The sequence below is a fragment of the Aureobasidium melanogenum genome (genome assembly GCF_000721775.1).
Source record: "Aureobasidium melanogenum CBS 110374 unplaced genomic scaffold scaffold_3, whole genome shotgun sequence".
Lineage (NCBI taxonomy): Eukaryota > Fungi > Ascomycota > Dothideomycetes > Dothideales > Saccotheciaceae > Aureobasidium > Aureobasidium melanogenum.
The window spans coordinates 1508772-1532740 of NW_024470055.1; the positions used below are offsets into that span (position 1 = coordinate 1508772).

Below are 23969 nucleotides of genomic sequence, written 5' to 3' on the forward strand. Positions count from 1 at the left end.
AGAGTTATCAGTCCCTAGCGATGAAAAGCGAGTCTTCCCTAGTCACTTCAACGGATTGTTTGGACGGGAAGTTGCCACAGCCACAGAGCTCATGTGGCGCATAAAAGTGCATATTGCAAGCATATCGAATGACAACAGGCTGCCTATTCTGAACGATTGCGGTTCCGCCACGGGCTCGGACTGATGCGATTCCGTGAAATCAGTGCCGTTAGACGCAGATAGCAACAGCTCCAACAGAGGAAGGATCCGTGTCATCGCTGAAGAGTGTGGAGCCTTGTTGCCAATCCTACATCGTGGGCATTAACTCAATTCGGCCTACCGATTCTCCATACTATATGGTATGAGGGTCCCAACTTTATTTTCGGCCTAACCAACAGTAGAACCAACAGTAGAACCTCCAGTGACATTCGGATGAGTCGGAACGGGGTCGAGCTGAAGTCGTTGTGGGCGAACATTTCTGGAAAACGGCTTTGCGAAATCTTTGTCGGGCCGGTATAACCGCTGAATGAGTACTGAGGGTACATCATCTATCTCTTGTCCTTGCGCACAGCACCAGTCAGTCAGGCTCCAACGCCCAGATTGTACTCCACATTGCAGATATCGAGCCTTCAACCAGAGATATCTTTGCTATGAGAGTTTCTCGAAATGGATAAGGATAAGCCATAAACGGCTCTACAACTTTGTTCGGCCTCGATCGTCATATTTGATTCTGGATGATTTATACCCTACGGAACCGCAATCTGATATCACATCTATGAATCTTGGCGGTCGGGATCCGGAACCGGCTGCAGCAATCGGTCCACAAGAAGGGGAAATTGCCCGCAATGACCCATAATGACCCGAGATTAATGCCCCGAGCCCGACTACCCCTTCGAACCGCCGAAGGGTACCAACTCGCGGACTCCCTGGGTGATCCATCAACACGTACTCCATAATGTCAAGAGTGTCGACACGAAGCCATGCCGGAGCAGTATGCTCGCTAAAATGAAGACTCTTGGACAACCTGCCCATCCCGTATGAAATCCTCAATCCATCCAATGGTCATTCTAGGTGCTATCAGCTTGAATAATGAGGATGGTTATATGGAAGACTTACTGGCTCCTATTTGTATCGGCAAACTTGAGGTGATCGTTGAAAAGGTGTTCCTTGTACCAAGAATCCTGCTTCATTCGCTTGTAATCCTCAATAGATTCGAAAACAACCTGGCTGAAGCAATCGTAGTCGGCAACGTTACACATTTGGGGGTCAAAAAGATGCGACATGAGTTCGCGTGTATTGGTTTGATTGTGAATCTGGGCTTTTGTTCAGTGAAGTTACATTGAGTGCAGACAACCCACTTGACGACTGACCTGAGTCCATCTCCTGATGCCGTATTTCACCATCAGATCTTTTGTTAGGGGAACAGAGACGTTGATCATGTGGTTTCGATAGTCTTCTTCGCTCATGCCTGGCTTACGGTAACCACAGATTGTCAAACAAAGAAACCGACAGCGAGGTGGATCTGGCATGGCAGCAGGCTCTGGGGTTTCAGGCATTGGTGGGATATCCATAAGTCAAAAGCTGGGAGGATGATGCGCGACGAAACTTTTGCGAAAAAGCCAACCGTCAATCAACACTAGGCACAACAAATGTAGGAGATCTTGGCTTATGTGATGAAAATCGTCGGGGCATTTGATTGTGGGCAGGTGTCAGGAGTCGGTGGGTTTTTCGGGGTTGTTTCATCGTGTTCCGACCATCAAACCTGCTATATCACGGCAGTCTACACACCAAAGATACTCGAAGATCCAAGTTCGGAGCTCTTTCAAAATTATGATGGGAAGCATTCAAAAGAAACCTGAAGGCGTCGGTATCCAGGCAAGCGCAATGATGTCGGCATGTTTTCTTTCAGGTCAGTAATACTTAGTATCGTTTACTTCTCTCAAAAGCACAACTGACACAAAAACAGGCGCCATGCTGAGCATCTCATTTGTTACAGTCCCTGTCTTGTATAACACGACTGATGCACCAAATCAACTCCTAAGACAATGGTCGCGATTGTACTGGTATGGTCATATTTATATGCCAGCCATGTCGGTCGCTGTCACCGGGCTATTCTTCTACATTGCGGCTCAGAAACGTGCATCGAGAAACGATATCTGGACGCGCTATGCAATGGCTGGCGCCGCAACGATTACCATGGTGCCATACACATTGACTGTCATGGCGCCTACCAACAACAGCTTGTTTGCACTGTCAGATGAGGCTCTGGTGGGTCCGTCTAGCGTCAGTCTGAAAGAGGTTCAGCATATCATCTATGGTTGGGCGTGGTTGCATGTTGCTCGCTGTGTTTTCCCGTTCGTTGGTTCCATGATCGGCTTGATGACCTTTATGCAAGAATCAATGAGTCGCTAGGCTTATGTCGTATGAGAGAGACATCGAGATGGAGGGAGTTGAGTTCGAGAGATAGTACTGAAAATGGAGACAGCTTGTAAATGACATTCCTTACACAAGACCAAACTGATGAGATCGAGAATGTTGGGCTTGGTTTCATTGTGGGAACTGAACTTCAGATGATCTATATGTTTTGAAAGTAGCTACAGTATCAGTTACAGGGTAAAAATGCATCAAGCCGAAGCAAAGATTTCTTCCAATGCTTGCACCCCGATCAACGAATCCTTGCGCTCTCTCTCCTTCTCGACTCTCTGACTCGTGGCAGGACGACTCTTCTCGAAGTAGTACCACTTCTTCACACCACAAACGACTTGGAAGGCAGTGCGACCGTCGCCAGCAAGCTTGCACAACACTTCTGTCATCATGGGTATCAAGGCAAGAGTGCGTGTTTCTTCGTCCACTGCTGCGCCATACATGTCCTGAACCAGGTCCGCCACCGTGACACTCCTCTGTCCACGTTGGTGAGCGGCAGACAGAGCCTGCATGATCTGATTCTCGCGTCGGTGCTTGCGTTGTAGCTCGCTGGCCATCTTGGCTGGCAGGTCTTCGATCACAACTCCGTGGGCTGGGTAGCCGAGACTACACGCCTGGTTTTGCATCTTCACAAGAGTTGTCATGAAGATGGCCAGGTCCTCTACTGCACTTGTGCCGTGGCCAAGGACGTTGTCACCAGTGAACATAGCTGATTCTTCCTCCAGGACGAAGCACATGTGATCTTCCGAATGGCCTGGCGTATGCACTGCTCGAACAGTCGCACCGGGGACTTCGAAGATCTGTCCGTCTTGGATATCTGTTTGTCCCTTTTCTGGATCGTTCTTGAAGATATGGCCCTGTAGGTGTGGGTAGAGGCAGAGCAGGTCTTTCACCCCACCAGTGTGATCACCATGCCAGTGGGTCAAAAGAACATGGGACAAGGAGATATTCTGGTCTTCGAGCGTGGATGCGATCAACGAAGCCCATTCGGGCTCGCCGCCAGAGGTGTCGATGAGGAGTCTCTGGTGACCCGTACCAACGATGAACGTGTTTGTGCCCTGGAGGGTAAACTTTGGAGACGAGTTAGTTCTTGGTATAAGCCTGAAGCACATGTTTGGAGCTCACCTTGCCAGGGTTCTGCCCAAGGACTCGCAGGACTCTCGGGGAGACTTGTTCCACATTTTCCAGCTTTGGAAGGTTCGCATTCTGACCTCGCAGATACTCTTCGAACACACAGATGTTCAGAGACTTGTTAATCTGACGGTAGCCACCTTTGTCTTCAGCCATGACGATGTTTGGTGCTTTGATCTCGTGGTGTTAGAGGTACGTGGGGTGACATTTAGATGGACAACGTGATCAAGTTTTATGCCTTGCCAGAGAAGATCAAGCAGAGCGGTTCTCGAACAACAAATGTCCCGGCAGGCTGGGAATGTAGAGCCCAATCCCGCATCCGAAAGTCCCGGTAGATTAAGAGTCAATGATTATTGGTTGAGAACTGTGGATAATCTCACGGTACATTCTTCGGGTCTGAGAGTTCACTCGGTGCGGTGGTTTCTCCCACTACAGAATGTCCCGTGAACTTGCATGCAGTATTCTCCCAGGCTGTCCCGACAGTGAGGAGCAACACATGGAAATTGTCGAGGTGCAATTTTTGGTCGCGATGCTGGCCCTATCAACCGAGATCTGAAAAGCGATGTTGTAGATTTGTACATTCTTCAACCCGCAAAGACCATTTAAAGACTGAGTAGGTGGCCTAGAAAAGCAGTAATTCTGGTTTCCTCTCGAGCCAGAATCAATGATGACTTCCATTGATACCCCAACGAGTTCCGAGTCTGACGACGGCTCTCACAAGATGGATCTCGTATACTTCAGCAACGACTTCCCCAAGGATGACTTGCAGACTTTCTTTCGCCATCTTCGCAACCAATCCAAAACTAGGCAGCATACGAGGTTGGCTCACTTCTTGTCAACTGCCACAAGCGCGGTGAAACATGAGATCCAGGCTCTTTCGGCAGAGCTGAAACAGTCTTTTCGACCATTCGAATCTCTGCTGGATTGGGTAGATGATACTGAGCTTCGAAAGAGCTCTCTCTGCGGCGCCATTGACGGAGTATTGCTAGTAATTCTCCAGCTAGGCGCTTACATTGGGTGAGTCTTATACCAGATGATGATGATGTTCTGTCAATGCTCACAGCGTATTCAGCTTTATCGAAGACCATCCTGACAAATTCCTGCAATATCCGGAGGCGAACATCACCGCACTCGGCGTTGGCCTCCTCTCAGCTGCCGCCGTCTCGGCTTCGACAACATTGTCAGAGCTGGCTTCGAACAGTTCTAACGCCGTGTTCCTAGCATTTCGATTGGGCATCTACGTTCAGAACGTCTCGAAGGATCTTGATGTGTTGACACCAGAGAACACAGACTCTTGGGCATACGTTGTCCAGAATGTTGAACTCGATGCTGTGAACAAGGAGCTCGATGACTGGAATCAGGACAAGGGAGGTCCCGCGACAGGCAGAATCTTCGTGAGCGCCTATGGCGGAACTTCAGTGACCATCAGTGGACCGCCTTCGCAACTCACAGCCCTGGTGACAAAATCGCACTTCTTCCGCACTGCCAGATACATGGCACTACCTGTTTACGGAGGTCTTTGTCATGCTCCTCACATCTACAGAGCCGACGATGTTCAGAGATTGATTTTTGGTATCAATTTGTCTGCGATTGAGACTTCAGTCTTGCCGCTCTATTCGACCAGCTCTGGCCGCCCTTACCCTGCTCGCAGCTTTTCGGGAATGATTGAGCATGTTTTGGGCGAGCTCTTGACTCAAGCCATCTGCTGGGATGGTGTGATAGCTGGTGTATCGCATCGCATCGGATCGCCTTCAGTCTCCACCATGTCGCTTTATTGTCTTGGAAACTCCTTGCCTCTCCACGAACTCAAGAACGCACTTGCTGAGAGTGTCCCGTCGCTTGAGATTACAACCGAGCTTCTGACGACTTGGATCTACAGACCTACAATCAACGATTCAGCACCACGATCTACGGGACAATCCAAACTAGCAATCGTGGGCATGTCTTGCAGACTGCCAGGCGGTGCCACAGATATTGAGAAATTCTGGAAGCTCCTTGAGGACGGACTAGACGTCTCGCGACAGATCCCAGCAGACAGATTTGACGTCGAGACACACTACGATCCAACTGGCTCAGAATTGAACAAGTCCATGACACAATACGGCTGCTTCATCGACGAACCCGGCATGTTCGATGCATCGTTCTTCAACATGTCTCCTCGCGAGGCTCAGACGGTAGATCCACAGATGCGTTTGGCTCTTGTCACCGCTTACGAGGCTCTCGAGCAGGCCGGGTGTGTAGGTGACCGTACCGCAGCGACACAGCTTCAGCGCGTCGGTACCTGGTACGGCCAGGCTGCTGACGACTATCGCGAGGTTAACCAAGGACAAGCTGTCAGCACCTACTACATCCCTGGTGGTTGTCGCGCATTCGGTCCAGGACGTATCAACTACTTCTTCAAGTTTGCTGGCCCAAGTTACAGTGTGGACACAGCCTGCTCCTCTGGTTTGGCCGCGATCGAGGTGAGTGAATCTCGTTCCCCAGCGAAGATACCTAGCTAACTCTGTATCCCAGGTCGCCTGTCAAGCACTCTGGAACGGCGAGGTGGATACTGCCATTGCTGGCGGCCTCAACGTCTTGACCAACCCAGATGGTTTTGCTGGTCTCTGCAATGGCCACTTCCTTACCAAGGGGCACAATGCATGCAAGACATGGGACGCTAGCGCGGATGGATACTGCCGTGCTGACGCCATTGGCTCCGTGGTTATCAAACGCCTAGAAGACGCTGAAGCAGACAACGACAACATTCTGGGCGTGATTCTCGGTGCAGGCACAAATCATTCGGCACAGGCTGTCTCCATCACCCATCCTCACGCTGGTCATCAAGCCGATCTGTCTCGTCAGATTCTTCGAAAAGCCGGTGTCGACCCGTTGGACGTCTCTTATGTTGAGCTACACGGCACAGGCACTCAGGCTGGCGACCACGAAGAGATGAAAGGTATCATGGACGTATATGCGCCACTCACAAAACGACGTCGCAATGATCAGCCTCTACACATCGGTGCTGTCAAGTCGAACGTCGGTCACAGCGAATCTGGAGCGGGCACAACAGCTTTGATCAAAGTCCTTCTCATGCTGCAGAAGAACGCCATACCCCGTCATGTCGGCATCAAAACAGAGATGAACACTAGATTTGCTAATGAGCTCGGCAAGCGCAACATGCATGTCCCCTTTGAACAGACTGCATGGTCCAAAGACCCTGCTAAGAAGCGTCTTGCGGTGGTCAACAACTTTGGAGCTGCAGGTGGAAACACAACGATGCTCTTGGAAGAGGGACCCAGCCGCAGCACTCCTCAAGCAGACCCTCGTGGAGTCTATCCAGTTGTTCTCTCCGCAAAGACCAAATACTCTCTTGCAGAGAACATATCAAGGATGATCAAGCATATCGAGCTCCACCCTGAGCTCAGCATTGCAGACTTGTCCTACACCACCACAGCCCGTCGCTATCAGCACAGCTATCGCTACGCAACCGCGGTCTCGGATATTGGATCCCTCAAGCAGAAGCTTGCTGCCTACCTGGACAAGCTTGAAACTTTGAAACCTGTGGGAAAGTCTGCGAAACCCCAGATCGCCTTCACTTTCACCGGGCAGGGAGCTTCACACAAATCTATGAGCCTACAGCTGTACCGCGATCTTCCGACCTTCAGAGAATCTATCCAGCAACTTGACGATCTAGCCAAGATACAAGGATTCCCATCATTCGTTCCAGCTCTTGATGGATCTCACGACAAGGACCACCTCCACAGTCCTGTCATCACGCAGCTCGCACTTGTTTGCACCGAAATTGCGCTGACCAAGTACTGGGAGACACTAGGCGTCAAACCCGATGTCGTCTGTGGCCACAGTCTCGGCGAATATGCTGCGATGCATGCTGCAGGGATTATCAGTGCTAGTGAAGCCATATTCATGGTGGGTCGCCGTGCTGAGATGCTGATAGAGCCATGCCAGTCAGGCAGCCATATCATGATGGCTGTTCGTGCCTCTACATCACAGATTGAGGAGCTTTCCGAAGGCAAAGACTATACTGTTGCGTGTATCAACGGGCCTTCGGACACAGTACTCAGCGGCACCAAACAGCAGATGGGGGACATGCAACGAACACTCGAAGCTGGTGGTTTCCGCTGTATCTTGTTGGACGTGGCTTTCGCATTCCACTCGGAGCAAACAGATCCCATCCTGGACGACTTTGAAGCCGCTGCAAAAGGAGGTGTTATCTTCCGTGAGCCGAAGCTGCCCATCCTGTCACCCTTACTGGGAAGGGTTGTCTTTGACGGTAAGACGATCAATGCAAAATACGTTCGACAAGCTACAAGAGAGTCTGTTAACTTCGTGTCCGCTTTGGAGAGTGCTCACGAAGCCTCTGCAATTTCTGACGAGACTATCTGGATTGAGATCGGACCACATCCTGTGTGCACTAGTTTCGTCAAGTCCACCCTTGCCACTATAAAATTGGCTGTTTCGTCACTGCACCGAACCGAGGATAACTGGAAGACATTCTCTGAGGCTTTGACCGCTCTGTCCCTGCACGGCGTTGATGTCCGCTGGCAAGAATTCCATCGTCCTTTCGAGCAGAATCTTCGCCTTCTTAACCTGCCTGCGTATGCTTGGGACGAGAAGAATTACTGGCTGCAATACCAAGGTGATTGGTGCCTAACCAAGGGGAACGACTTCTACACCACCAAGAACCAGAAAGCTCTTCCTCAGAACCCGCTGGCAAGTGAAGTTCAGACGTCAACTGTGCAGAGTATCATTGAGGCCAAATTCGATGGCACAGCTGGTACCGTGACTATGGAGTCAGACCTAATGCAAGCAGACTTCCTCGCCGCAGCTCATGGACATCGCATGAACGATTGTGGAGTTGTTACATCTGTAAGTATTCTTGGTCGCTTGCTCAACTGTCTGAAGACATGATGCTAACTCACGATTAGTCTATCCATGCTGATATTGCTTACACGCTTGGCCAATACCTGCTCAAGAAGTCTGGTGTCAAGACAAGCAAGAACAGTATCAACATCACCGAGCTCGACGTGACAAAGGGACTTGTGGCGCAAAAGGACACGAAGACACCTCAGAAAATCAGAGTATCCATCTCCACTCCAGAGATGACTTCAGGTCTAGCCAACATGTCGTGGTGCAATGTTGACAACAGCGGTGTTGCTCAAGAGCCTTTTGCCACAGCAACCCTCGTCTATGGCGAACCATCTGAGTGGCTCTCGTCTTGGACACCGTTGAGTCATCTCATCGAAAGCCGCATTGACGCTCTTACCGAACTTGCAAACAAAGGTCAAGCAAGTCGATTTACCGGAAACATGGCCTACACTCTGTTCGCAAGCAACTTGGTTGACTATGCTGAGAAGTATCGTGGCATGCAGAACGTTGTGCTGCGCGATCTAGAAGCATTCGCCGATGTGCAACTGACTACCCATGAAGGTGGAGTGTGGACAGTGCCGCCCTACTTCATCGACAGTGTTGCTCATCTTGCCGGATTCATCATGAACTGCTCCGATGCAATGGACACGGCCAAGAACTTCTGCGTGACTCCTGGCTGGAAATCCATGCGCTTTGCCAAGCCACTTGTCGCCGGCATGAAATACCGCTCATATGTCAAGATGATCCCCACTCCCGAGGATGCCACAGTCTACACGGGAGATGTGTACATCATGCAAGATGGCCAGATCATCGGGCTCGTGGGAGGCATCAAGTTCCGTCGATACCCACGCCTGCTGCTGAGTCGATTCTTCTCAGCACCAAACCAAGCCAATACCTCGGTGCCTCAAAAGACTTCACACGCGGTGTGCAAGGCACCTGAGCCCAAAACCGCCCCACAGAAGCCTAGTAGCGAGCAGAAGCCGGTCATCTCTGCCAAAACAGAGACACCCGTTGCCATTGCTGAGCCTGCTGCAGTCAAGGACACAACAGGCGCCCCTACTATCGTCGACAGAGCCCTCGAACTCATCGCCAAAGAAGCCGGCCTTGATGCTTCAGAGTTGAAAGATGACGCTGACTTTGCAGATCTCGGAGTCGACAGTCTCATGTCCCTTGTCATTACCGAGAAGTTCAAGACTACGCTGGATGTGGTGGTGGGTGGCAGTTTGTTTTTGGATTATCCAAGCATCGGTGATTTGCGTGGATGGCTGGAGGCGAGTTATTGCTAGAGTGATAAAAGAAATGCAACGATGCGAGGAGATGAGGGACAATGGCGTTAATAGTCTTTAGTTATATAGATTTTCTTATTCATGATTCTGGGTTTCTCTCAGCCCGTCCCGACCACCCTGCAGAGCGATTGTGTTGCTAAGAAAAGGGAACGACATCAACTTGAACTTTGTCCATGCGCTTCCAGACGCATATTGATCTTCTTGATCTGACAACAGATATGCCTTTGGGCATACAGGACTGCGTAGTGGTCACAACAGCTAAGAATCCAAACGCATGGCTTATCCTCATCGAATGACATGACATGGTGGAGCTGACGACAACATAGGCAGAGTTAGCTTCTCACCATTGGAGATGACCAGAAACCCATGCTGGGCAAGCATCTTTCATAACCCATCTATGCTGAACAACTCTCATACTGATTTAAAATGCTGTGTGAAGTGCAGGATGAAGCCTGGGTTTCCCGTGAAACAAGCATCTTGACATTCTTGACGTTCCTCAGCCCGAACACCATGTTAACAAACGGAAGCAAACACGTGCGATTTTCCCAAGAACGCTTCCTGCACATTGCCCATTCTTCGCACAATCTATGTCTTGACACTGTGCGGCCAAAGGTGGATCTTTTGGCAGTCTAGCAATGTCAAGAATACGTTCAAGGCTACCACTCTGTGGCAGCACATGGACAAGTCCCGATCTTCTGAGAAAATGCAAAGCCGTGTCAAAATCTCGGGTCATTGGAAATACACGAACCTGAATGGTCACTAGATGTGAGATCCGGGCAATATTCACATGCACGTCGGGCTCCGACACTATCGACGTGAACAGATCGACCCCAGTTGACCGTTGACGAAGAAGCCAAGAGAAGAGCGACCGTACTCGTGGCCTGAATATTGGGTTATCTCAACAGGAGCCCACGTTTCGTGGCAAGGATGAGATGAAGTCTGGATACAGTACAATGACGGTGAGGTGAAGGCTGGGCTGTTATTCTTTGGAATGTGCTATTTCAAATGTCATGTGAATCTTGTTTGAACATGTCATCGAAAAGCTCTGGACGGATGAGAAGATAGTCAGGTGTCAACTACCCTTGGCCGTGACCAAGCGCCACTCCACAGACCGACTCAAGTCTTCACAACGAAGATGTTTGGTACACTTCAGCTTTGATCTCCAAGACTGTGACTGGCCAATGACGATCGACAGACGTCTTGATCAGAACAAGACGACCAGTACTGTCACGTATCTTGCCCAGAACATTCAGTACGTCCCGCTTTTCCAACAATCTCTGATTGGTGAGTTGATGGAGCAACATGTCAAGCGTACGAAGATTCGCTTCCACCTGTCCACTGAGTGCGCCTGGATCGGGAAGCAGATGCATCACCACAAGCATGGTTGAATTGGGGCGGCTCTGAAGCACCGCGTAATGTGCTCGGAGTTCAGCATCGAGCTCAGCAAGCACTTGTTCGATCTTTCTGGTTGTAGATGGTGGAGGAACGTAGTAGAGGTAGACTGCTGCTCCTTGAACTGTTTGTGGCCCACCATCAGTGCGATACTGAACTTTCACGGGCGCCAGTGGGTTATCATATCCTTGAGTAGTCGGTAAAGTGGTATTATTCAGAGGAGCGGATGACGACCGATATTTTTGACCAGAGCGAGAGAGGAGCGTCATGTGGTCGTACATCTTACTATCGTTCGTCTGAACGATGAATTCGAGCTTCTCTGATAACTGGGGTAGAGCTGTGATTGTGTCTACAGATCGAGCGCAGACCTATGGCAGATTTCTATCAGTCTCTTGTCCAGCTGAGAGTACTGCTCACATTTCATACCTCTACCACCGTTCCTGCATCTAGACTTTGCCAATCATACATCGATGGCAAGTCGTTGACATAGTTATATGCACTCAGGCGATCGAAAGCGGCATGCTGACGGCGAATCTTCGTGTCAACCACAGAATCAGGTGTAGTGTGGAAAACAAGCTGATAAGGTGTTTGTTCTAGCTTCTGAGTCTCTCCATATGTCCTGGTGGCTCTTGTCATATGCATTGAGGTCGGATTGGCGACGTCAGAGATGAACAATAGTGCATCCAGTGAGAATGGCTCGAGCACGAATTGCGCTGACAATGCACTGTGTACAACATGACCTGATCTTGGTTCGCGCAGAAACCCAGCCATAGCTGCGATGCGTGTGACACGGATGAGTTGACTGCTTGGCACGCTGGCCAGCTCAGCTACATCTTCGAAGGTTGTTGGCTGCTCTATGGGAATACAGGCAAGCACTTGAAAGCTGCTGAGCCATTGCAGGGATGCAAGCAGCTGAACCTGATGGGACGGGTCAGTAATGTTCCACCCACTATCTCCTTGCGACATTCAACTACCTGGAACATTAGATGTTCGAGTAAGCCACGAGGGTCACGAAGCATATTTTGAAGGGAGTCTGAACTCTCCAAAATTGACGTTCGAGCCCGAAGCGACTCGGATGAGGCTCGTGGAGGTACCAGGGATTTTGTAATCGATCGATCCGCCTTCGTGACAGCATCCGCAAACTCGCCTTTTGAGGCCGCCTGAGAGAGGATTTGAGCAGCATCTTGAATGTCGAAGACTTTCTCATGAAACGAAGCCCACAAAGGGTCCATCATGTACCAAGTTCAGAAAGAGCTGTACACAATGTCTTGACCTTGAAGAGATACATTTTCGAGCTCTATGTCAATTCATCTAGCGAGAACCCCAACTGCCTCGGCTGCCTCGAACGCAAATTGCTGGAAGAGTCTTGATGTAATACCTATGCAAAAGCTGTTTGAACTGCGTTGGATGAGTAGCGTCGAACTTCTGATGTCTCGGGGAATTCCTCAGGTCTGACTACCGTTGAGGACTACCGACATGGCGCTAGACTGCAGTCGGCTGAAATTACCATGGACGAGAAGCAGGCATCACCCTATGCTATCAATGCCCATATGTGAGAAACTAGCCAGGTTGTCGAGCGGTCCTGCCTCCTGAGAGATTCGATGAGTCGCGCTTTTGTATGCAAGTGTGAGACGGGTAAAGTTCCAGGGACCATCAGATACCGGCAACACGAGCTGTGTATGTCCGAGGTAGAGCGTGGCTTGCAGAATGCTTAATTTGAACCTGGTACGGCCAGCGATGTGCTGCAATTCTTGCGTTCACAGCCGCATGGCTGGACACGCCTCTGACGATGTGGAATCCTCTCCGTGTCTTGTCAGAGCTAGGGAATAAAGAGTGGATCAAATAACGCTTGAGCCATGCACATTCGCTCCGCAGATTGGCAATGCAGGTCGAGATGGAGGGGAAGAATATGCAACGAGCCACGCGAGAAGTCGTCAAGCGGGACCGGTGAGAAACTCGCAGGACGTTGGACACTAGTGATAAGAATTCGTCAAGGAACAGAAAGCAGGTGCAGGTAGTAGTGACTGACTTCTCGTGTCACGGGTGCCGGGGGTCCTTGCCGTACCTTGTATGACCTGTCGCCCGGGTTTTCGGAGGATTTAAGATGCCTGCAGCCTTTGATTCTGCACCGTGCACGGCGCGGGAAGATCATGACCTTCTCCACATAAGTGACAGTAGCTTACTATATAGAGTACGGAGTCGGGACCCGAGAGGCATCGAACTGGAGAAGCGCCGACCTTAAAGTGTCCGGCATTCTGATGTGGGGTCTGCTCGAAATTCCCCAGCCAATCACACACCACACCAGAATTCCCTATAGGAACCGCATCCCTATCCGCGACATTAGCGTCATTTGACATTTCTGTCGGCAGTTCACTCTTTACGTCCTGGTTGAGGTCAGCCTTCCCATCCTTGGTCTCTCAACTTCCTCATCTTGACGCAAATGGGGATGCATTCGGTTCACCTCGGGCGAGCTCTTCCTGGAAAGCTGTTTCACCTCGCGAGCCAAGAGGTGGGACGCTGTACACGATTGATTTGGACATTCGGTCGTATAGTGGAGCTACTCTGTGTGTCTATCCTGGATTCAACAAAGGAAAAGAGATCCACCACAGCGCCAATTTGACATGAGCACAAGCACGATCGACTGGGGAGGATTCATGCTTCCCGTAGAGCCTCAACTATGCCTTGCGATACTTCCTTCAGTCTGGTCCTCAGGCCAATTTCCAGACTTTTCCAGATACCGTCAGCTCGGGGACCAAGGCTCGTATTCTGAAATATGTCGCCATATATCAAAATGTCTTGCGCTGCAGCGGCAAGACGGCTCTTGCTCGTGTTGTCGGTTGGGCATGACAACGGCACCTTTGCATTTGCTTTGATCTTCGACTTCTCTTCTGCGGCCAAGAGACGCTGCGAGAGGGACGTCCCGACCCGCCGAACACAGTAAAGCTTTGTTATCAAGCTTTGATAGATCATGTGTTCATGATACGCCTCAACTTCGATGGTGTTGCCGCACCTCTCGTTGGACGCTGACGGTGGTCGCACCATGATTTCTTGGAGGCCCGCGTCAGAATACGCGGTGGTAGCGTCTCTGGGCTTTCTGCTGCTTTTGACGGCCAGCGCAGTAGCTGCATACCATCCCAAGGTCTCGAATATCACGAGGGAGAGTATGTATAGTGTCGAATTGTTGTTGTTGGAGCAAGAGCAGTCCAAGATTTCGCGGACAATCTCGATGGTGGAGTCGTTCTGTTCAATGACATCCTCAAAGACTGGTGGCCCGCACGAGGACGAGTCAAGACTTGCATCCGCCCTGAACGCTGCCATCCTGTCGAGGAGAGCGGAGCATTTTATCCTGCAGTCGCACGATGCTGATTTGCGCCTTTGTTCTGAAGAGGTCGGCAGCTGGGTATTCTGCCCGCTCGTGTTCATGGCTCCGTGAGGGAACACCTGATGTGGTGTCGTACTGTTCATATTGAACATGTTTGCCATTGCGAAGAGCTCTGGGGATGGGATTGTTTCTGTGGGACCTGGACGCAGTGGGCTATTCATCATTTCCTTGTCGCCATCGGGATCACCATCGGTCATCAGCGTGGTTATGTTCTCGCAGCCACTGCCAATCTGTCCAGAGTCGTGTCCCAGAGTAGTGTTACTCTCGCTGCTGAGGCCGATTCCACTGTCTCCACCAAGCGAACGAGTTGATCCGTCGTCACCTGGGATCAGGTCATCAAAGATAGGACCAATGGATTCCAGATAACTATTGATATCATTTTGGCTAAAAGAGGGGAAATCCAAAGGTGATGCGACTTGGTTCGAGGAGCGAGCTGTGGTCATGTCGGGGAATTGTGGTAGAAAATCGGTATAGGAAGCCGGATTCATGTGCAGCGGTGGTGATCTCGGAGAAAGTGCGCCGCGTTCGAGCCGATGACTTGATGCTCGATTTGCTTTGTGGCGATTAGGCCGACCTGCGCGCCTGGCAGGAGCATAGACGCAGACTTCATCGCGTCGTGAACATCGAGAACAAGTCGGCTTCTCCTTTGTACAACCAATCTTGGCATCCGTGCAAGCATTGCAGCTGCTGCGCAATCTCGAACCATCCACATGTCGGTTGCTCTGGTGTGAAGAAGACATCTTGCCAAAGAATTCTGAGGTTGAGAGCAGGGCTTTTGATCGTGAAGAACAAAAATCAGATGACATCTGGATAGCCAAAGACAGAGTATATGTGCCTCTTGTTCTTTTCGTTCATGATTTGTAAAATGCCATTTTACACACATTTCCGGTCCAGAAATCTGGTAGCGAGAGCCTCAAACTGATAACGCTGATCAGAATGTTTTTCGCTATTGGCGTAAACAACGCAGTTCTTCATCCTCCTTCGTGCAGTGTATGCCAAGCCGATGTTATGCAGGTAATCATTGTAAAACAGCTTTGCACTTTATTGTCCCTGTGTCCTAGCGGGATGTGACGGTGTTCACTCCACGTGTAGAGATTTTGCTTTTCCGCGCGGTATCTGTCAGCTTCTGAATGAGTGAATTGGACGTTGCACCATCAATCCATGCTCTTACGCGCTCATAGTATATTAGAGATTCCCAACAAGGCGATGAGGGTAGTTCCGTTGAGTCACAAACAAACAACCTAATGCGATCATCAAATTGCTCTCTCTGCATAAGCTGACAGGTCGGATCAACAGAACAATCAACGCCAGGCATCAATTGGAATCCTTGATTCAACCGTTTTGTGAGTGCCAGCACATGTAGCGATACGAGAACCAGGGACCTGTCAGCTTCGCGTATGACTTCATGTTTTGTAAAGCCCTTGGCCAACACGTGATGTTCGAGTTCCTCGCAATTAACATGTGAATGGCAACCTCGGTGTTTCCAGATCTTCAGGTTGCCCGATGGTCTCTAGGCTCCAGACGTCTGGTCCTTGCCCTCAGACGATCTCTATCCAGATAACACGACCCAGATCTGTCGAGTGAAAGCTGAGCAACTGCACGCCCAATTCATCTTGCAGGTGTTCCCAGGTATGATCTTTCCACCGAACCCGGTTGCTGGTTCATCGGCAGTTTGAGATCGTCGTAAGTTGAATGCCTTTACTGAGGTCAAGCTAGTAGAGATTGCTGGTCAACTCTCTCGTGGCGCGCTTGGTCTACAAGCATTGTCAAGGAGGCTCCACGCCAGATTTCACACGCAATGCGGTCTCTCGGCTGCCATGTCTCCAAGCAACTCGACAGGAAATCTAGTGTTGGCGTAGAAACGAGTGACATGAGGTGTCGAAGATTGTGCCCTGGATATTGGGCGTTTTTTGGCTTAAGAGCATGAGACGTGACCAACAATCTGATCGGCGTTAATGTTGGGCATGTGAGATGTCTGGCAGGGAAGAATTCCCTTGTTTGTAATGCTCTACGCAAGCGAAGACGTTATCCCGAATTGTCTGTCTCCAGATACTAGCACGGATCGCCAAGCTACTGCCACTGGCGAAGGTATATCAGCTTTTTGAAGAAGGCCTCATCAACGGCAACGGTCAAGAAGTCTGCTCCACGAATCACACAGAGGTGAAACAGAAAGGATGAGAGTTGCGAAGAGTCGCCAGTCGTGCGTGACCAAACAATCTTGACCGGGCACAAGTCATGTTCGTCAGGACCATGGTTACGAGATCCTTTGGCATTTGGATCATGATTGGGATCTGAAACTCGCTAGCAAGCAGGTTGTTCCATTCATCTGGCAAGAAAAATGCTTGTCAAGCATTACAGTGTCAAGGTCGGAGAAGGGCCCCGGAGGAATGTCGGCTTACCGCTTGTCTCTCAACACACCCTGGCCTGTTTTTCCTCTTTCTCTCATTTTCTACTCTGATTACTCTTATATCCTAGTTTGTTGGTATTGCTCTAGAGTATTACTCTTTGTTAGAAGCTATTTCCATTTCTCAGCTAGGAATCGTATGTTGAGCCTGTCATTAACCCTCGTGATTAACGTACACAGTGCACCGATTTTACCAGGAGGTCGTTTCAACTTACACCGATCTCTTTCCACGTAAGAAAGGAGTTTACCAACATTTCCTCTGCTTCCTCAAGCAGATTTGTTGACTATCTCTCCTCTCGCCATTCGGATAATACCAACAGTCGAGTGTCTACATGTCAAGGTAGATCTGATCTTGTCCCAGACACAACAAAAGTGACCGAGCAGAGACCGAGCATCGCTTGGCAAACTGCTGTTCTTTTCACAAGAGTAACAAAATCTCACCTCTCGACGTATCTTGTCAAATTCCTAACACTAGTTGCTTTACGCATTGAAAACATCCAGTCAAATCGCCCATTGCAGCAGGATCAAAACTAGAGACTCTGCCTCCCACACATCTATCATGCCCTCAAAATGCCCCACGTGCGGCGCCACCACCACCGTACCCTCTCTCAACTCCCCTGCTTCATCTCCACCAACCTCCAACTCCTTCAACCACCTCGGCGGCCTCTTCATCTTGTTTCTCTGGACAAATTATCTGGGAACCCCATTTTGGGAAGAAACCATGCAGAAATGCGAAGTTTTTGAAAACGAGGGTGGAGTAGTAAGGGGTGTGGATTGTGGTGGCCAGCTGGCGTTTTTCGTTTTTGTTGCTGTGGTGGGGTATGCAGTGGGTGGGTATGTAGTTGGGGCTGTACTGGCGGGGTTGAGGTCGCGAGGGGGAAGGGGTGGATGAGGGTAGGCGGGACGGGAGAGGGAGGGGAGGGAATGGGGTAGATGGGAGTTATTGTGGTTAGGAAGTAGGGGAGCTTGGAAGATGGTTTGGACTCGATATAAAAGCTTCTTTGAATTTATGGAGGATAACTACACAACTGCACTCCCCTCCATCCACTTTGGCTCTTCCTTTTCTGTCTGTACCTTCATCTTACACTTGCCTTCAATCCACTTCGCAAACTTGACAGACGGGATATCAACAACCCGCATAAAGACATCAGCAGTCCACACAATAACAACCGTAACAACCGCCGCAGAAACTCCAAATGCAGTTTCCCGATGCAAGAAAGTGTCGTTGCTAATAGCTTTGAACAGCTTATCTAGTAAGCTATAGTGTAAAGTATGAATCACCATACCATGCAGCACATACAGCGAGAAAGAGATCTTGCCAAGATACTGCGATACGCGGTTGGTGAAGATCTTTTGAAGGGGTGAAGAATTGGAGGTTGACCAGATGAGTAGTATCGCACCCCAAGTAACCCAATATCTATGTTTATCTCTGATGTGTTTGGGGATCAGCGAGTGCAGCGTCATCCACCCAGGTGCTTTGTCAACAGCTAACTCCGGTTGGCCGCCGAGGTAGAGTCCACAGATGAAAATGACGATGTAAGTGACAGACCACGCAAGACCAGATCTTGGAGATGACGAAAAAGGGAGGGTGGAAGTGCTTGGTGTAGCGAGAGAGCGACGACGATGACCCAGTTCTGCAAGGATGAAACCGCCGAAGAAGAGGATGTTTGGCCAGCGATCGGCTTGATGTGCCATAAAGACCAAGCAAAGCAGACTCAAAAGACGGTATCTGGTCCGTAAACGGCAAAGGCCAAGTTGCGTGACATACAACACGATTGAAGCGCCCTACAACACTTGTCAGCAATGCTCAAAGACAAAAACGCAGAGTAAGGCAAGACTCACATATTCAATCGAGATAGTCCACAGATGCGGATCCATAGGCATATCCCTAGCAGTGAACGGATTCGCAAATGCGAAAAAGGCGGTTGTCCATGCCCACATCTGCTTGCCTAGCGTCTCATACCTTTCAGCATGTCTTTCGCGATGAAAAGTCAGCCTCGCCTGATCGTAAGCAATTCCTCTTGTCCGGTCATAGGCGCCCAATCTGAGTAATGCCACGATCATCAACGTTGAGACAAAACAAGGAAGGAACAATCGCATCCAACGTCGAAACACAGAAGAGGCCAGTCCTTCGAGCAATGGTTGTGTCTCTTGTTTCCTGATCTGCTTGACGGGTTTGTAACTCAAAGCATAACCCGACAGCACAAAAAAGATGGCTACCATGAAGTGGCCGTTGTAGAAGAATCGAATCAGTGGTAAGCGGAGGAAGCCTTGTTTGCCATCGTATGTCCATGCGGTGTCGACATCGTGGATCGAGTATGAGAGATGGTAGATGTACACCAGCAAGGCAGCGACACCGCGCATTCCGTCAAGCCATGCCGTGGCATGAATAGGTCTTGAAGTCTTCTCGTCTGTGGAGTTGGACGACGTAAAGTGTAGGAAGCTAGGAAGCAGGAAATGTAGGACGTGCTTTGTGTTTTGCAACACTGATGACTTGGACGGGAAGGCGACCTTGTCAAGGTATCTGGGCTTGGTAGATGGTAGCGCTGTCGTTGTATCTTCCGAGTCGACCTCGATGGCCGACATGAGATGTTCTTGTTCCCCCATTTTGTGAGTGAATGGTGGACAGAGAATTCGTGAGCAGAACTAAGTGCGATGAGATGAGCATTTATAGCTGGAATGAAATGGTAAACCCCTCTTGCCTTCTAGATCTCACAATAAATCCTTTGGACATGGACGATTGGTCCGCTGATGATAAAAGCGTTCGAAGCTGAAAGCCGTTGTTGGCAAATGGAAGCTGAGGACGTTGAGATGTAGGAGTATTGCATCCTTCCACACATCCGACCAACCGACATTGCAAACCATGTCACTAGAGGGGAATACAAAATACATGCGGCAGTCAAATAGTGAATACTTGATGGCAGATGTAAACAAAACTCATCACATCTATGCGCCTATATTTTTGGACAATGTCTACACTCTGGCAGCCCTCAGGAAGCCCACCATACCACCACAATATTGCGCAAGCATCTCGACTCTCTCCTTCTCCTCAACAACTCTGTCCCTCCACTCTTTGACGCTGTCTCTGAGCTCGGAATCTTCAATGACGACGTCCGAATGTACCTTGAGGAACACCGCCATCCAGGCTTGACCAAGTTCAAAGTCGCGCTTAGATGTGCAGAGGTAAGACAGCGCTCTTACGAAAGCGACCAGCTCATTGCAGGCATCCGAATCAGGATCGAATGATGTAATTGGAGAAGACAAACTGCGGATTTCAATATCGGCGGCTGCGGGATTGAGACTCTTGAGGTGTGCGATGAAGGATGCAAAGTCGCCTGTGTCAGAAGCATCACGCAACAGAGAAGTGAACTTTGAGATTGTGTTCTGACGGTCCATCTTCATGATGCGGCTGCGCTCTTGCTCGATAGCGGCAAGGTCTTGTGTGGTGTTTGTGTTTGCGATGGCTGGGTTGGCTTGTCGTTCTTGCAGCGAGGGAAGGAAGAAAGGCGCTTTTTCAGGCTTCTTGGGTGCTGCTGTCGGCATATTGCGTTGACGGATGATATCCAAGTGTAGCAGATTTTGCCAGCGGCTGCGAGGTACTAATGACAATGACACAAGGTCTGAAGAAAGGTCATCAAGGTCCGCATCAGCCTCGAGGTCGACATCGACATAATCTTCATCATCAGACTCAGCGTCGGGCGCATTAGCCAAGGTGCCGATGACATTGACACTACCCTCGCCTGATACTGTGGGTGCTTGAGCTTCGCTTGCAAGAATCGTTGACAGCTCTGCCTCGTTGATGTGGCGGGTGGGTACGTGAGTGAACAATGTCTTGTTTGACCAAACATCAACACCAACATGTTCCTCGCTCGCTGTCGCTAAGTATTCTCCGGTTGGTGAGAAGCTGATGGCGTTACATGTCGAAGGGAGCTTGAAGACGTCAATCAAGTGTCCTGTAGGGAGATCCCAAGCGCAAACGAAAGACGAAATTGCCGCCATGACCCAGCGACCGTCATTAGAGAAGCCAAAGTCGGCAAAGTCGAAAGCTTTTGATTGTGACGATCGTGACATTCTGAGCTCACGAATGAGCTTGAATGTGGTGACATCGACGACACGAACACAGCCGTCAGTGCAAGTGAAGGCTGCAAGCTCTGATCCACGATGTAATTTCAGACCTGTGATTTGAACAGCTCCAGACCAGTCGATCTCGTGCTTGAGAGCTCCACTCATAAAGTCCCAGAACTTGATCTTGCCATCGATGCTACAGCTGATAACGGTGCGGTTCAAGTTGTCAACAGCCAGACCAGTGACAGCCGCAGTGTGCTTGCCCTGACCACGGTAGAACTTCTTCTTGCTAGCCTCTGCTGCCGGAGCAATGGCTTCCTCTGCCTTGGCCAAATCGAGCTTAAGTTGTTGTGCTTGAGCAGGAGTGAGTCGTGCCGGGTATCGTTGTCTGTGACCACCAGATTGAAGGTTGAACATGTCGATGCCACCGTTCTCAGATCCAACCAGAGCAAAAGTACCACAGGGTGAAACTGCAACACTCTTGACGTTGCCACCGTCTTGTGTCTCAAAAGCCCATCTGCCAGCCTTCTTTCTTCCCCAGAACCATGTTCTTGCCTTGTTGTCGTCCTCGTGTGCGGTGACAACACTTTCCCAGCCAGTCATGCTTGTAGCTTCTGTGCTGTTCTTGGTCTTGCCCTTGCCGGATTGCCAGATGGGGAATTTGCCAGGCATAGAGCCCATGCCACCGTCGCGGTTAAGCGAACAAGCGATGGAAGTGATGGGAGGAGCCTTGAGTGCCTCGATGGTGTCTCTGCCTTCTGAAGAGAGGATTCCCTGCTTTCTGGCCTTCTTGGTCACATTGCCCTGAGAAAGTTCTGTGCTCTGGCCATCACGTCTCAGACTCCAGCCCCACAAGCTGCGGTCCTTGCTGGTACTGAGGAGCCACTTTCCACTGGCGTCAGAACCGTCAGAAGCAGCAGGCAGGAATTCCAAAGTAGTCACGGGAGCACCGTGGCCGCTGCGCTGGTGCAAAATCCTGGGTACAGGGTTGAAGGGGCTCTCGTCAAAGATCCAGGTCTTGAGGCTGTTATCCAAACCACTGGTAGCGATGATGGCCTGACCAGGCAAGAATTCGATCTTTGTAACACCACCAGGCGAAGAGGACGAAGGAGGAGCGTGAGCGCCACGAAGAACACCCTGCTTGCGTCCGCCATTGTTCAGATCCCACAGGGTCACGTCGCCGCTCTCGTTGGAGGCAGTAGCCATGACACCAGCTCTTTTACCATCGTCTCCTGCGCCCATGCCGTCTGTTCGGAAAGAGATTGATGTGATGGAAGGACCATTTGTGCCGTGAGCGCTTGCGTTGAACTGCAAGATCTTCTTGTCTGCTTGGATATCCTGGATGATCAGAGGACCGGACTCGTAGGCGATTGCGAGAAGGTTGAGGGCGGGAGTGGGTTGGAGAGCGGTGACGGCACCGTAGTCGGCGGCAGGAGGAAGCAGAGAGTAGACGAGTTTGCCGCTTGAGACGTTCCAGATCTCGACAGTACCATCGTCCTTTCCAGCAACAATCTTGTTGAGCATGGTGGGCATGCTGCTGAGGGTGCCAGTAAAGGAAGAAGCGGTGATGCTCTGGAGGGTGGTGTAGAGCTCGTAGTTGGACGACTTCCAGACGAGGATTTGGTTGTCACAGGCACCGATGATCCAGGAACCGAAGATGGTGAAGGAGTTGATGTTGTGTTTGTGGTTGACGGGCATTTCCAGCTCAGCGACCTTCTTGCCTCTCTTGAAGATCCAGACACCGCGTTCCGACTCTTGCGATTGACCACCCCATGCTGCGAATACCAGATCCTTGTAGGCTATGCTTGCAGTGATGAATTCGGGAGTCTGCGGGCGAGTGATGAAGACGAGGTTGAGACCGCGGCGCAGATCGTAGGTCTGCAGACTGCGACCGACCGAGGTGGTGAGCTGAAAGGTTGTTTTGCCGAGGGCGATGCTGGCGAAGGGGACGGCGGTGGGCGACACGAGACCGACAGTCTGCGGAAAAGGAAAGAGTCAGCAACGCAGAGGGAAGGAGCGGCTGTGAGAGAGGAAGGTACCCTGTATGGCGCAAAAAGTCGCGAAGAGCCGGGCTGCCTGTGGCTCTTGACGACTGCCTCATCGTTCTGGGTGGTCCTTTGGCGCTTGACCTGGCGGCCCTCGTGTGTGCCGTTGGTAGCGACGGCGGCAGGCATCGTGTGTGAATGTCCAGTCGAGTCGGTCACAAAAAGTCTCGTCTGCTTCTCCAAAACTTCAGATGCGACGCCGACATTTCTGGACGCTTGGACCGCCTCTGTCAGACGCAAACGCCGCTAAGTCCGACGGTTCTTGGGTCGCTCCCCTGACCCTGACCCTGACCATGAGCATGCCACAGTCACGCGCAGGCTGCATACAATCCACCCATAAATCACGTTCCTGCTTTCTTTGGCCTGATAGATCCTGTGATATCCTCTCTAGAACTTATCTAGCAGATATTAATCCACTTATCCATTACTCCTGTCCCTCTCCGCCAGTTCCTGTGTGTACCTATATTTTTTGTCCTCAGTCCTGCGGTAAAACTGGTGCAGGCTCATGGAGCCCTTGCATCGAACCGTCAGTCATGGAAGCCAACAATCAAGAAGGAGCTCGTCGGGAGCTTTGTCTTCGCCTCTGCTTGACCACAAAGCACACTATGCAGAAGCAGACCATGCCCGTCTCAGCAGCGTCGCTGTCAAGAGGGCGAGCATCAGCATGCCCGTACACACGCCCACGTCGCCGTCACAACCGTTAAAGTCTAATCCCCATCGTTCTCCGCCTTCACGACGGCCATCCAGAGCCCATTCCGAGCACAATCTGCTCACTCACATCCTGCACCAACACATGATGGCCTCATCCGGTCCGCCAGACTCGTCTGCAGTCATCGACGACGCTGATGCCACTCCTACCCAGACGCACAACAACAGCGAGCCCAACCTGAACCTCGCCGTGCCCCGCCAAGACAACGACGACTCAAACCGCCTTTCCTTTTCGCTCTACCAATTGGGCTCTGCCCTGTACGACCGTGCCAGAGGCGCCGTGT

General features: G+C 50.7%; 7 protein-coding genes across 7 annotated transcripts; 1 reads left to right on the forward strand and 6 right to left on the reverse strand.

Moving 5' to 3' along the window:
- Window positions 1-979: 979 nt before the first annotated feature.
- On the reverse strand, window positions 980-1535 carry M437DRAFT_40849 (uncharacterized protein; the record flags this gene model as incomplete). The annotated part of the gene is made up of 3 exons (XM_041020264.1): window positions 980-1046; window positions 1096-1292; window positions 1350-1535. The coding sequence occupies 3 exons, from the start codon at window positions 1533-1535 to the stop codon at window positions 980-982; spliced, it is 450 nt and encodes a 149-aa protein (XP_040883159.1).
- Window positions 1536-2054: 519 nt separating this feature from the next.
- On the reverse strand, window positions 2055-3690 carry M437DRAFT_72943 (Metallo-hydrolase/oxidoreductase; the record flags this gene model as incomplete). The annotated part of the gene is made up of 4 exons (XM_041025937.1): window positions 2055-2088; window positions 2486-2519; window positions 2702-3473; window positions 3529-3690. 4 exons carry the CDS (start codon window positions 3688-3690, stop codon window positions 2055-2057), a joined length of 1002 nt encoding a protein of 333 aa, XP_040883160.1.
- Window positions 3691-4201: 511 nt separating this feature from the next.
- Window positions 4202-9689, forward strand: M437DRAFT_41082 (putative polyketide synthase; the record flags this gene model as incomplete). Its single annotated transcript, XM_041020314.1, has 4 exons — window positions 4202-4551; window positions 4607-5996; window positions 6049-8403; window positions 8463-9689. 4 exons carry the CDS (start codon window positions 4202-4204, stop codon window positions 9687-9689), a joined length of 5322 nt encoding a protein of 1773 aa, XP_040883161.1.
- A 1124-nt stretch (window positions 9690-10813) lies between these two features.
- Window positions 10814-12313, reverse strand: M437DRAFT_72945 (uncharacterized protein; the record flags this gene model as incomplete). The annotated part of the gene is made up of 3 exons (XM_041025938.1): window positions 10814-11449; window positions 11508-11999; window positions 12056-12313. The coding sequence occupies 3 exons, from the start codon at window positions 12311-12313 to the stop codon at window positions 10814-10816; spliced, it is 1386 nt and encodes a 461-aa protein (XP_040883162.1).
- Window positions 12314-13733: 1420 nt separating this feature from the next.
- M437DRAFT_63650 (uncharacterized protein) lies at window positions 13734-15203 on the reverse strand (the record flags this gene model as incomplete). The annotated part of the gene is made up of 1 exon (XM_041024288.1): window positions 13734-15203. One exon carries the CDS (start codon window positions 15201-15203, stop codon window positions 13734-13736), a length of 1470 nt encoding a protein of 489 aa, XP_040883163.1.
- A 2747-nt stretch (window positions 15204-17950) lies between these two features.
- On the reverse strand, window positions 17951-19369 carry M437DRAFT_25169 (uncharacterized protein; the record flags this gene model as incomplete). The annotated part of the gene is made up of 2 exons (XM_041019080.1): window positions 17951-18652; window positions 18710-19369. Coding segments are annotated over 2 exons (1362 nt in total), but the record flags the coding sequence as incomplete, so codon positions are not given.
- A 471-nt stretch (window positions 19370-19840) lies between these two features.
- Window positions 19841-23106, reverse strand: M437DRAFT_81972 (U3 small nucleolar RNA-associated protein; the record flags this gene model as incomplete). Its single annotated transcript, XM_041027658.1, has 2 exons — window positions 19841-22909; window positions 22972-23106. The coding sequence occupies 2 exons, from the start codon at window positions 23104-23106 to the stop codon at window positions 19841-19843; spliced, it is 3204 nt and encodes a 1067-aa protein (XP_040883165.1).
- Window positions 23107-23969: the final 863 nt, after the last annotated feature.